Raw genomic sequence first — 12,985 nt, 5'->3', positions numbered from 1 at the left:
AGAGCCCAGTCCCTCTCCACTCCTTACTCCACACACCCATCATCCAAGAGAGAGGTCTGAGCGGACAGGCCAGTCATAGAAAGGGGTCTGAAAGGAGAGGCCAGTCCCTCCACACACTCCTATATGCACACTTGTCATTTTAAAAGCAGGGTCGGAAAGGAAAGGCCAGTCCATCAACACACCCCTATATGTACACCAGTCATCTGTCAAAAAACAAGCACATTCTCCTGTGCTTGTTCTTTTTTCAGCCCCGAGGTGGGCCAGATCCTGGGGGCATGGTTTAATTATTAAAGAAAATGGAAGCGCCACCTGCAGCCTCAATCCCCAAGACCCATTTACACCCCCCCCACCCCCCACAACCACTCACACATCCAGGTTACAGGGACATTACATTTAGGAAATAGCATTACAAACTGTAGAAATTAAGTGAAAAAAACAAAGGTAACAAGGACATTATAGTTTGGAAACAGCATTAAATAACCATACAAATACACTGAAACATTAAGGTTACAGGGACATTATAGTTGGGAAATAGAATTTAAAAATCCTTAGAAATTCACAGAAATAAAAGCAAAGGTTACAGGGTGGTTATAGTTAGGCTCAAAGTTTATACACACAAAACCATAGAAATTCAAAAGTTATAGTTCTCTCAAGTAACTATAACTCATTCCCTTGCCATGCACTATCAGTTACCCCATGTATTACATTACTCATGACATCTTCTATGACATCATTGATAATATCACTGCAACTTTTGCCGTGAAATTATTGATGAGAAAACTGTGCATAGCGGAGTCACGAGTTACTGTAACTTGAGATAACTATAACTACTGAATTTCTGTGGTTTTGTGTGCGTAAAATCTGAACGTAACGATAACGTTCTTGTAACCTTTGGGTTTTTTTGAAGAATTTCTAAGGTTTTTTGTAATTCTATTTTCTTACTATAAAGTTCCTGTAACCTTTTTTTTTGTGAATATATATACGTGAACAAGGGTTTTAGGGCTTGAAACGCGTTGTGTTTGGGTCGATAAATAAATAAAGAAGATTCTTGCCTTAAAAAACTGCGGGGTCTGTGCCTCCTTCTTCGCCGTACCGCCGCTGGCGGGATTCGGAAGTGGCTGGAGCTGTTATGGATAATGATAATGTTTTGGGATTACCTCACTATTGCATCTTGGATAATGTGTTTTCTATGTCCATCATCACAGTACACACCCCCTATTACAGTGTCAGCCAATGAAATGTACTGTTTCTTATGCACTTGCACTTTAAATTTTGCTCACTTCCCTCATTGCGTCATGTGACCAAGGCCTCTGGGCAGGCCAAAACATTATGCTGACGAGGTGTGCCTAAAATAAAAAACTCACCTGCATCCTGGGTGTTCCGTTTCTTCTTCTGCCGCGGTTCCAGATTGAGGGCGGGCTGCTGATCGAAACAGACAGGCATTTACACAACCGATTGAGTGCTTCTCCGGTGTTGGAAGACCCCTTCCCCGCAAAGTGGCAGAGCAGCAAGAAGCCGTGACTCCCGGTTACCCGGAAGTCGTTTATTTCTTCCGTTGGGGAGAGACTGCTCCAGCCCCTGGACACTGAAGATTATTGCCGCATCCGAGATCGGGTCCGGTATGGTGGGACGGTTGTCTCGAACCGTGCCGAGTACCCGCTGCTGAGCGGCGATACAAGGACTGTTCCGGTGGGGAAGTTGTGCAATATACGGCGGCTTGGAAGCTATTGAGGCTTATTCCCCGTATTGAGTGAAAAACGCATTTTTGCACTTTAATTCGGCAAACACCATGTCAGCAGACGCACGTAAAGGGAGAGAGGTGGCAGCTCTCTAAGCTTTTGACGACTCCCCGGCTGGGGGGTCGTTTGTGAACATTTCCGAGGAACTAGGTGCTACTGGAGGTTCCGGCATTCGTGATTAGTTCAAAACTTTGGAAAAACTCCTTAAGCGTGAACAGGCAAAGTGGTGGGAGCACCGCTCCCTGAGCAGATATCTCGAGGTTAATCGGATTCCTCAGGGGTTAAGAGTCATGCTAGCCCCCAGTTACGAACATTTAGACCCGGAAATGCTCAGGGATTGGGCTGAATGGAGTTTAGACTCGTATCGTCGCTTGGTAACAATGCTGGTGCGATACGCGGAGAGTGACCGGGTGAAAATCCAAGCGCAAATTGATGAGATTAATGCTGAAATTGAAAGTTTGTGCACAGATAATGCGGACGCCGTTTCAGAGAGTACAATACACAGAGAAGCAATGATGCAGAGGGTTCAGAAAGAGGAAGATGTAATCAGGAAACGAAAAACATTTAAATTCCAGCGAGATAAGACTGATTACAACGAGGGCCGTATTTTCACATTTGCCCGTAAATACGATGCTATCAAAGCCAATAAAGCAACAAGTTCGCTAACAGTGGCAAGCACCTCAGTGCCCAATGCACCATCGCGTTCCAAGTCACCTGAAAACTCAACTAATACAGACCTTAGTTCGAATATGGACAGTGGGTCTGAATCGGATGCCTCCAGAGGCACACCGCGGCTGGGGTTTACCCGGTACACCCTGGCTCAAGAATTGGATTGCATACGCCAGGACAGACGCGATACATTGCGCCCCAGAATTCCACCTCAAACAAGAGCGCTAGCACCAAGCGACGAGAGCGCAGAACTTGCAACACAAGGCGCAAAACCGAAGAAAAAGAACTACAAGCGGTGGAACTCCAACAAAAAGAAGTAAGCAATGCATCCAATACACTTGATAATGGTTTGTCTGTGATTAATCTCACTTCTACTGTTTTAACTGACTCTGAGAAAATAATTTTGTCAATGGGGTTATCTTTTAGCCCCCCGAGCGACTTTAACTACGCTGATGTAAGAATAGATCTCTTTAAATGTACGCGTAAGCTGAAGTTGCAGAAGCACTTTGCTAACAACAAATAACGCAATACAGCAGGCAGGTCTGCTGGTGCGCCAACAACTATGGGGCTAGTGGTGAATGATATCCCTTTGATGCAGGATATGGAAACGTTGAGATTGGAAGCATCTTCCTCACAAAACACACAGGAGGAAGTATCTGCTCCTGTAGGCAGACTAACAAAATGTAAACCGCGCTCCACATTCACACCTACAACGCCCTTTGACAATATTGACATTTTTCATGATGCCACGATAAAGGAAGTCAAGACATTGCATGCAAAGACACTGATATCTAAACAACACAATCAAAGGTGCAACAATGAATATTACGAACTGGTCAAAAAAATCCAAAAGGATGGCAACATGATAGTCAGACAGTCTGACAAAGGCGGAAACGTCGTGCTCCGGCCTAGACATTTATATATGGAGGAGGCACTCTTGCAACTAAATGATCCAAATTGTTACACGCACTGTGATGTTGGAGTGATGAGAAAAGCACAGTTTGATTTTTATTCCATGTTAATGGGTTGGCGGTCGAGTGGGTTCATCAGCATGGATGAACTAAAATTTCTGAAAAATGACCATCCAATCACTCCTGTCTTGTATCTAATCCCTAAAGTTCACAAAAATGCCGCCAAACCGCCTGGAAGACCAATCATTTCGGCATGTGGTGGGTTGTTAGAGAATGCCACGACCTATATTGACTCATTTCTACAGGAATATGTTGCAGCACTCCCATTTTACATACAAGATTCAAGTGACTTTTTGAGAAAAATTAATGATGTAAAGTGGGAAAAAGACTGCTGGTTAATAACACTTGATGTAACATCTCTTTATACCAGTATTGTGCATGCAGATGGAATGAGAGCTATACAATTTTATCTGGGCCAACGTCCGATTGAACTTGCTGAACACAACAAAATGTTGCTAACTATGACCAGTTTTTGTTTAAACCATAATTATTTTATGTTCCTCAATCAATATTATCAGCAGGTCAGAGGTGTAGCCATGGGGGCCTGTTTCTCTCCTAGTTATGCCTGTCTGCACATGGGCTACTGGGAGAGACAGGTCCTCTATGGTGATCACCATGACATCTGCACCCGCCACATCGTAAGATGGTATAGGTACATCGATGATGTCCTGATGATTTGGCGTGGTACACATGAGGAGGCAATTAACTTTGTTGAAACCTTGAACTGCAATGTATTTAACTTGGCATTTACGTCTCATCTCATTCAGGTTCAGGCACACTTTTTGGACATTACGATTGCGGTCAATCAGGACAGGTTGGAAACAAAACTATACAGAAAGCCCACTGCGGGCAATACTGTATTGCATGCTGATAGCCATCACCCCCGCATTTAATCAGAAGCATCCCCTATGGGGAGATGCTCAGAATTTGGTGCATTTGTAGTACAGATAATCACTGCACAAGGGCGCAGTTAGCTAGTAAACAACGTTTTCTAGCCAGGGGGTACAAAGAGAGTTTAATTGATACAGCTATTCATAAAGCAAATGCCCTGTCCCGCAAGGACGCTTTGATCCACAAAAAAGCTCAGATATCCCCTGAAACCGAGGTACATCAACCAACAAGACTCATTTGGACCTATAACAGACAACACGGGGCACTAAGGAAGATAGTGAACAAACACTGGAACATGATTAGATTAGATCCAGTGATTGGGGAGTTTATGCCTAGGAAACCAGCGATCACTTTCAGGAAGGCATATTCCATGCAGGATGCATTAGTAAAATCAAGTCCTGAGGTGATCCCCCCCTAAAAATTGGATGGCTGCAAGTAAAGGCTTTAGAAAATGCTCTAGTTGTAAGGCATGCTTGCACGGAATTAACAAAACAGAGTTCCTAACAGCGTTTTCCGTGGTGCCCCGGAAAATTAATAAACAACTTACATGTAAGAGCGAGTACGTGGTTTATGTGCTGGAGTGTCCGTGTGGCCTGCAATATATTGGTAGCACCAAATTGCAGGTCCACAAGAGGATACTCCAGCACATAAGAGCCATCAATACAAATGATGCCGCGTACCCAGTCGCCAGGCATTTTAAGGAGTACCACAATAACAACAGTGGACTCCTCAGGTATTATGCCATAGACACGGTTGGTCCTTTGAGGAGAGGTGGCAACAGGGAAGGTATCTTGAGAGCTCTGGAGACAAGATATATTTTAGAAATGGACAGCAAAACTCCTCGTGGCCTCAACTCTACAGAGGATTTTTATACTTGTCTCTAGGGATCCAATTGATGTTCCATTAAGCATTTGCAATCGTCCATGAAGAAAACTTGATGTATATAGTTTTTCACAGACATTAACCTTGATATTATTTGTATCTTTCCACTGTTTCAACTATTTATGTATTAACAGCTAGGTTGACCGGTGGTGTACGTAGTATTAGAATGTTCCTGGTTTTTCTATTTTAACGGAATTGGTATCACACCATATGAATTATGTATAATCCATATGTTAGATTGCACCGTAATTGGTCTTTTTTCAGTATATATAATTTCACTACCAACACATTTTTGTTTCTTTTCATCACAATGTACAAATAATTTGCTGTCTGGGTTCCTTTTTTTCAAAAAAAGAGTTGGGAGTTGAGCCCGATCTTTTTTATAGGGTTGGGTGGCTCGGGTAGACGTTAACATCAGCGGAGCCACTCATGATGGTAAATAACAAAATTAAGTAAGGGTTAAGTAAACATGATTTCTCTGGCCCCAAATCACATATATCCAGAGTACATAATCTGTTTATGATAGGTAAATGTGTATTTCAACACAAATATCCCATGTTTTAGGTGTGCTAAAATCGATGAGATTTAATATAATGGTTTTTTAAAATATAAAATTATTTATTAGCTTTTATCTACATATTTTATTGTATAAAATATAGATTTGGCACCTTGCATTCTTCATAATCGAAATAGTATATGTATTTACACAGGAATTTTTGATAATGTTTTGGGATTACCTCACTATTGCATCTTGGATAATGTGTTTTCTATGTCCATCATCACAGGACACACCCCCTATTACAGTGTCAGCCAATGAAATGTACTGTTTCTTATGCACTTGCACTTTACATTTTGCTCACTTCCCTCATTGCGTCATGTGACAAAGGCCTCTGGGCAGGCCGAAACGTTATGCTGACGAGGTGTGCCTAAAATAAAAAACTCACCTGCATGCTGGGTCTTCCGTTTCTTCTTCTGCCGCGGTTCCAGATTGAGGGCGGGCTGCTGATCGAAACAGACAGGTATATATATATTATTTTCAAAGTATTTTTATTTCAACAAGTGAAAAATACTTTGAAAATCATCCCCGAGTGGAGTGCCATCAATCCTTTGGAACTTTGTGTTGAATAATAACGGGAGACTGCCTTGACCCCGTTGATGGCACCAGCACAACAGAGCTCCCCTTGCGACGAGGCAAATTGCGAGGGAATATATATATATATATATATATATATATTTCTTTTTTTAATTTAATTTCTTTTTTTTAACCAACTGACGGTTGCCAGGTGGTTCTAGTTAGGACCTAGTTTCCATAGGAGAAGCTTTTTTTACGAATCTTCACTAAACTAGTTTGCCGCTCACTACAGCTGAAAGTTTTAAGGTGATGCGTCAAGCAAGGGCTGAGAAAAAGTGTGGGGGTCCAAAAATGTGTTTTTCCCATGCAAATTCTCACAGGGATTTTGAACACGAATACAGCTCATACCACCGGAGTGAATTACACCAAATTTGGCATAAACGTACCTCTTTGCCCAGAAAGTGTCCTTTTTGTTATTTGGTGTAAGTCTGTTTGGTAGTTTTTGAGATATTTAAGGGAAAAAAAATGTGTATATCTAGAGGCACAAACTTTCAGCAAATCCTGCAGATCTCGTGCAGAGCTCTGATTTGCTGACAGCACTTCAACCAGGAAGCGCGGGCAGTCATTTTGGGACTCAAGTCTCAAAAAGAAAGTTAAAAATAAAGAAAAGGGGACAGGGTACGAATACCCTGACCCCCTAGTCCTGGTGCTGGGGTCAACAGGAATACCGCGAGGGCCAAAAAGCCTTTTTTTAAATAGTTTTTTGCTGCAAAATCGTGAGGATCTACGAATTTGCTGCAACATTTTTTTAAAAATCAAGCACATTCTCCTGTGCTTGTTCTTTTTTCAGCGCCCTGGTGAGCCTGGTTCCAGGGGCATGGTTTAATTATTAAAGAAAAGGGAAGGGGCGCATGTAGCCTCCCTCCCCAAGTGTAGTTCATTCCCCAGGGTCCACCACCTCCATAATAGGAGGGGGACTCAGGCCTTTAAAGGCCACGGGGACCACCATCGTCCCGCGGCTTGTAAATTAAAAGAGGGGTGGCAGACCCCACTGTTAGTTCCTAATTGTTCTGGGGATCGCTACCTCCCTTTGGCACAAAAGTACTCAAAAAAGAGAGGGAGGCCGCGCAGCTTCCCTCCCGGACAATATTTGTCCGTAGGCCACCTTCCCGGGCCCGGCCCATGCAAATTGAAAGGAGAGGGGGGTGTGCTGTCCAGAGGGCAGGAAAACAGATGAAAGAATTGCTCCTGCATGCAGGGAGCAGCATTTGTGGCTGCTCCCTGTGTGTGGAGTAATGCCAACTATCGCTGGAGGTGGGGAGAAGGCAGGGACCCCAGGGGTATTGAGTCTCCCCCCGCGGTCCCTAACATTGCACACTGGGTGCCTTGGGTGGTCTCCAAAGCACCCAGGATGTAGAGGTCGGGCCCTCTGGGATAAGTTCCCCTTTACTAAAGCAAAAATTATCCTAACTTCTTGGGTTTGGGGAACGCAAAGCAAGTGTGTTTCCACTTTGAAAACAAGCTGTAATCCTTAATAGTGATGAATGTATCGTTGATCTATTGGAACGCAATCTTCTCATCGTCTCCTAGTGAGAGCAGAATCCAGGGTTCTCCCTTTTAATTATCCTGAGAATCGAAATGCCCAAAATCATCAGCAAGCTCCGCTCGTTTGGCCAACCCCGTTTTCCTTAGTGGTATACAAAGGTCTACCCACCTTTTCCCACATTGATGGACAGTTTACCAAAAGCCTCCAAGTGCGTTTCCCGAATTTTGGTGCCGTTTTTATAATGTCGAGGACATCTCCACCAAAGAAAGAAGCACTTACTTCATATAGTTAAGAGGAAGTACCCCTGTTGGTGGAGATTCACCTCTTTGTAGTCTCATCATCTTCTCTTGATGAGGATTCATGTTATCACAGATTTGTGGATATAGATGCAGCAGGAAAAATCACATTGCCGAAATGTCATGCACACAAGGTCATTGGAGACATTACTTCCTAGTCCATTATGCAGATGTAGTGTAGATTATGCACTAGACATTTACCCAACGAGGTAGCACTTACTAGTTAACCAGTAGAAAGTACACCAGTTGGGTAGACATTTTCAGCAAAACTGTGGACTCTTCTTGGAAAGATAAGGTTCCATTCTGACACTGATGGCCATTTCACAGAAATTAAACCTCAATGGGAAGCACTTATAAACATATCATATGCCCCAGTTGAAGCTCCACTTCAGTAAAGCACAAATTATCCTAACTTCTTGGACTTCGCAAACGCAAAGCAAATGTGTTTCCTCTTGTATTACACTTTGAAAAACGATATGAAATCCTTAATGCAGGTGAATGCATCACTGATGTATTAGAGCGCAATCTCACACTCACACAGCCACTCACACATCCACTCACCGCCCCATAGCGCTACTCACAGACCCACTCACTGGCCTAAACAGCCACTTACATACCCACTCTCAAAGGTTACAGGTTACAGTAAAGAAATAACATTTTTAAAACTGTAGAAATTCACTGAAAAAAACAAAGGTTACAGGAACCTTATAGTTACAAAATAGAATTAAAAACACTTTATAAGTTCACTGAAAAAAACAAAGGCTACAGGACAGGATCGTTATAGTTAAAAAATAGAATTTTTTTAAAACTTTGAAATTGGCAGAAAAAAACAGAGGTTGCAGAGAAGTTATAGTTATATTCAGATTCACTCACACAAAACTATAGAAATTCAGCAGTTATAGTTACCTAAGCTAACTTACACCCCCACAATACACTGCTTATGACCTCACATATTACATCACTTATGACATGGTCAGTGACATCACTGACGCATCTCAAATGACATCGCTGATGACATCATCCAGTCACAATGATGACATCATCCAGTGATTGTGAGTGTTTCGTAAAAGTTTGAGTGTTAAACATTTATACTAAGGTACTACAAAAAGTTAAATTATTATACCTTGTGCACTACTAAAGAGTGATACTATTTCAAGTATATATTATGTGAGTGGCTGTGTGACTGTGTGTATCCATGAGTGAGTGCGTGTATAAGTGAATAAGTGGGTGTGAGTAGCTATATGGGTAAGCGAGTGGCTGTGGAGTAGCTGTATTGGTGAGTGGGTGTGTGAGTGGCTGTACGGGTGTGTGAGTGGTTATGTGGGTGTATATGTGGGTTTGTGAGTGGGTATGTCAGTGTGTATGTGACTGGCTGTGTGGGTCTGTGAGTGGGTGGGTGTGTGAGTGGCTGTATGGGTGTATGTGGGTGTGAGTGCCTCTGTGGGTCTGTCAGTGGGTGTGTGAGTGCTTCCAAGGCATAAATACAATGCCACATCTATTGAGTAAGCTATTGCCAATGAAAGCATTAAGATAGGAGAGTTTCTACATAAGACTGTCAGGAGCCAAAAATAAACAGAGGCTTCACCTGATGATTATAATCTGTGTAATAATTATTGTTTTCAAGACAGGAGCGTCATACCCGCAACTAAGAGATAAGGAGTGTGATTCCCATTTTGTTCTTTAGATTTTGTTCTTGTTATTATCTTTTCTTGACCATTTCCATTAATTTATTCAATAAGGACTATGAACTTATTGATACAGAAGTAGATAAGTAAATGAGTTTTTGTAACAAATCACTTGTCCGCCCAATGTGGCACAACTATTCTGTGTGATGCTGATTTATCATCGCGATGGAGTATGGCATTCTATTCAGATATATTTGTGTTATTTTAATCGCAATGAAAAAGTTATGGCCCAAAAGGACACAAGGAAATAAATCTCAACAAACTAAATGCTCTGCCGGATGCTTCCTGATGATGCTTTCCTCTCTAAAAATAGCTAGAGTTCTTAGTCCACCCTCTTCTCTTGACCCTGACCCTGACCATCAACTTCTCTCCCCCGTATTTCTCAATCTTGCTAAGCCTGGGCGGAATTCTCAGAGTTCTGTTCTGCGGAACTCCATGAAGTGCAAAGAAAACTCTGCCACGCTACGCGGAGCTCCGCAGAAGCGGAGTGCTTTAGATAAATGCAGTTTGTGGTGATTTCCAGTGCCAGGTGCTTGTGCAATCATTGCAAACGGCACCATGCAAAGCGCAAGTTGGCTCTGCTTCCTTTCTGCCGCTCAAGTAGATTTTTACTCGAGCAGCAGCTTTCTCAACGCGAACGGATGGTTTCTCAAAGCGAGTGGTCGCGAACATACGCGACCACTCGCAATGAGAAATCTGACCGCCCGCGTTAAGAAATCTCACCGGGAGGTTGATTTTCCATGCTTGCACTTGCCAACTTGATGTTGACGATTGCGAACGAGGAAAAATCCGTCCGGGAGATGGATTTTCTTCGCTCGCCAACTTGACCTTGACAAACGCATGCAAGGAAAGAATCTCCGCTACACGAAGCGGAGTTTTTCGGAACTCCGCGAGCTTCGCGTAACACGGAGTGCAGAAAATTCCGCAAGCTCCGCGAGTGGAGCGGAGTTCACTGCCCAGACTTAAATCTTGCAAGACTGCTGTTTCAGGAAGAAACATTAAGGTTATACTTATTTTCTATTTATTAAACATTATTCTACTGACTAATTAAATATTAAGCAAAATGTATGTTACCAAATACACACTTATAAATCTTTTTCCATCGACAGGTAGAAAATCATGTTTGTGTCTTTTCATTTCCAAAAATAAAAAAAAACAATTTGTGGTTTAAAATATGATGGCGTGATTAGAATGCTTTCAGTAGTGCGAGTCTTGGTAGTTACACTGATGTAAATGTTTTTTCTTTTTCTGCAGGTGGAAACGTCGTTATATTGGATACCTGGGGCAAGAATTCTGGGCCCCATATTCAGGCCATTCACTTCAGTTTTGCTTTAGGTTCCGTTGTTGCTCCATTGCTTTCCAAGATGGCTCTGGACCTGATATCTTTGCAAGAGAGTGAAAACAAGAATACAAGCGGACTCCTTCACAACAGAAACATGGAGCTGTTTGGACTTGAAATCTCAATTGCCATGTTGCCCTATATTGTAATCGGCACTTACATTTTGTTGGTTTCCTTGGTTTTGTTAATTTTTTTTTTAAGAAGTATCCAGAAACGTGAGAAAACTGACGAATCGGAAGATGAGCAGCAAGCTGCAGTGTACCACAACCCTCTTATGTTCCTCTTGTTCCTCTTCTTTTTAGTCTACGTTGGTGCAGAGGTTGCTTACGGTTCTTATGTATATACTTATGCTACTACCTTCGTCCACATGGAGGAGACAAAAGCAGCAGAGCTGAATTCCCTCTTTTGGGGCGCCTTTGCTGCAGTCCGAGGCCTTGCCATCTTTTTTGCAGTTTGTATTTATCCCGGCACAATGATTCTCTTCAGCTTGATAGGCTGCACAGCGTCCTCCCTTCTTATGGTGCTTTTCAATCAGAACCTCATCGTGTTTTGGGCAGGCACTATGGTTTATGGTGCTTCCATGGCTGCCGCTCTCCCCTGTGGTATTTCCTGGGCCAAGCAGTACACTACAATCAGCGGTAAATCAGCCTCTCTGATCGTCATCGGTTCAGCCTTAGGAGAGATGGGCATTCCTGTCACTGTGGGATTTCTACAAGGTAAATTTGAGGAATTGCCCGTACTCATGTACACAATATTGGGATGTGCTGTGATGTCAGGTATTATATTCCCAGTCGCATACAAATTAGCAACCACCACACCGGAGAGGGCTGCAAAGCACATGGGAGACGGCGAGGACAGGAAAACGCTGCTGTCGGGGCCAGGGCATCACGAAGACGACGACGATGCGCGAGACTGGAAAGAAGTAGACTTTGAGATGATTCGAATGAATGACACAAGGAGAAAGTCAATGTTAGAGACTTCTCTGGTTATCCCAGTGGAGTCCCCGGTAAAAGCAGCAAGCCAGCCTTTGGTGAAGAACTCGACTGTCCGATTGTCTCTCTTGGTTTCTGGCAGCTCACCCCTGAAAGAGCTCCTTGACGGAGAGAAAAACGACTAGTGTGTGATGAATCTCTGACAAAATATCGAAGATCAAAAAATCTACCTACAAAAATATCGGAGCAAGAATATCGATGACAAGAATATCGATATCCTATCTACAACATGGTAAGTACAAAAATATCGAGAAAAAAAATATCGATGTCAAAAATATCGTTATTAAAAAGATCATTTTTTTAGTTAAAAAAAATATGTAAAATGAACTAAATAATACTTATAAATAAAATAAACATAGTTAAAAATATTTTATGTTTAAAATGAATAAGTAATATATATATATAATTTAATAAAACATTAATTAAACATATACATTTAATATATATACTTAATGAGTTTAAATAATTATTTTAATAACTTAAAAATTATCTAAAAATATTATACATTACAAAAACATCTATACACATAAAACAATAACATAAATAAAATAAAAATTATGTATAACAAATTAAAAAAATTAAATGTACTTTTAATATTTTTAAAATTTATTATATACTACATTAACTAAAAGAATACAACAAATATTAAATAGTGGAGGGAATAGAACTACTATTCCAACTCCCAAAAAAACAACAGTAAAGAAAATGTTGGATAGCGTAGGGCTTAAAATTACTATTCCGACTCCAGAGAGTGCAACAGTAGAGAAAGTGTTGGATAGCGTAGGGGTAAAAATTACTATTCCCACTCCAGGGAGTGCAACAGTAGGAAAAGCATTGGATAGCGTAGGGGTATAAATTACTATTCCCACTCCAGAGAGTGTAACAGTAGGGAAAGTGCTGGAT

The 12,985-nt window shown here is 41.8% G+C and overlaps 1 protein-coding gene across 1 annotated transcript in view; it reads left to right on the top strand.

The window, feature by feature from the left end:
• The window catches only part of LOC144761746 (sodium-dependent glucose transporter 1-like), a 408,550-nt gene extending 396,198 nt beyond the window's left edge, over positions 1-12,352 (top strand). The window contains exon 4 of the mRNA XM_078646994.1: positions 11,006-12,352. Coding sequence (XP_078503120.1) covers positions 11,006-12,207 — 1,202 coding nt within the window. The 3' untranslated portion in view covers positions 12,208-12,352. The remainder of the gene's footprint in view (positions 1-11,005) is intronic.
• The last annotated feature ends 633 nt before the right edge of the window (positions 12,353-12,985 follow it).

Source organism: Lissotriton helveticus, chromosome 6 (assembly GCF_964261635.1).
Source record: "Lissotriton helveticus chromosome 6, aLisHel1.1, whole genome shotgun sequence".
In the NCBI taxonomy this organism is placed as follows: Eukaryota; Metazoa; Chordata; class Amphibia; order Caudata; family Salamandridae; genus Lissotriton; species Lissotriton helveticus.
Note: the sequence above shows the minus strand (reverse complement) of the source record. Positions and strands in the feature narration are given on the sequence as shown.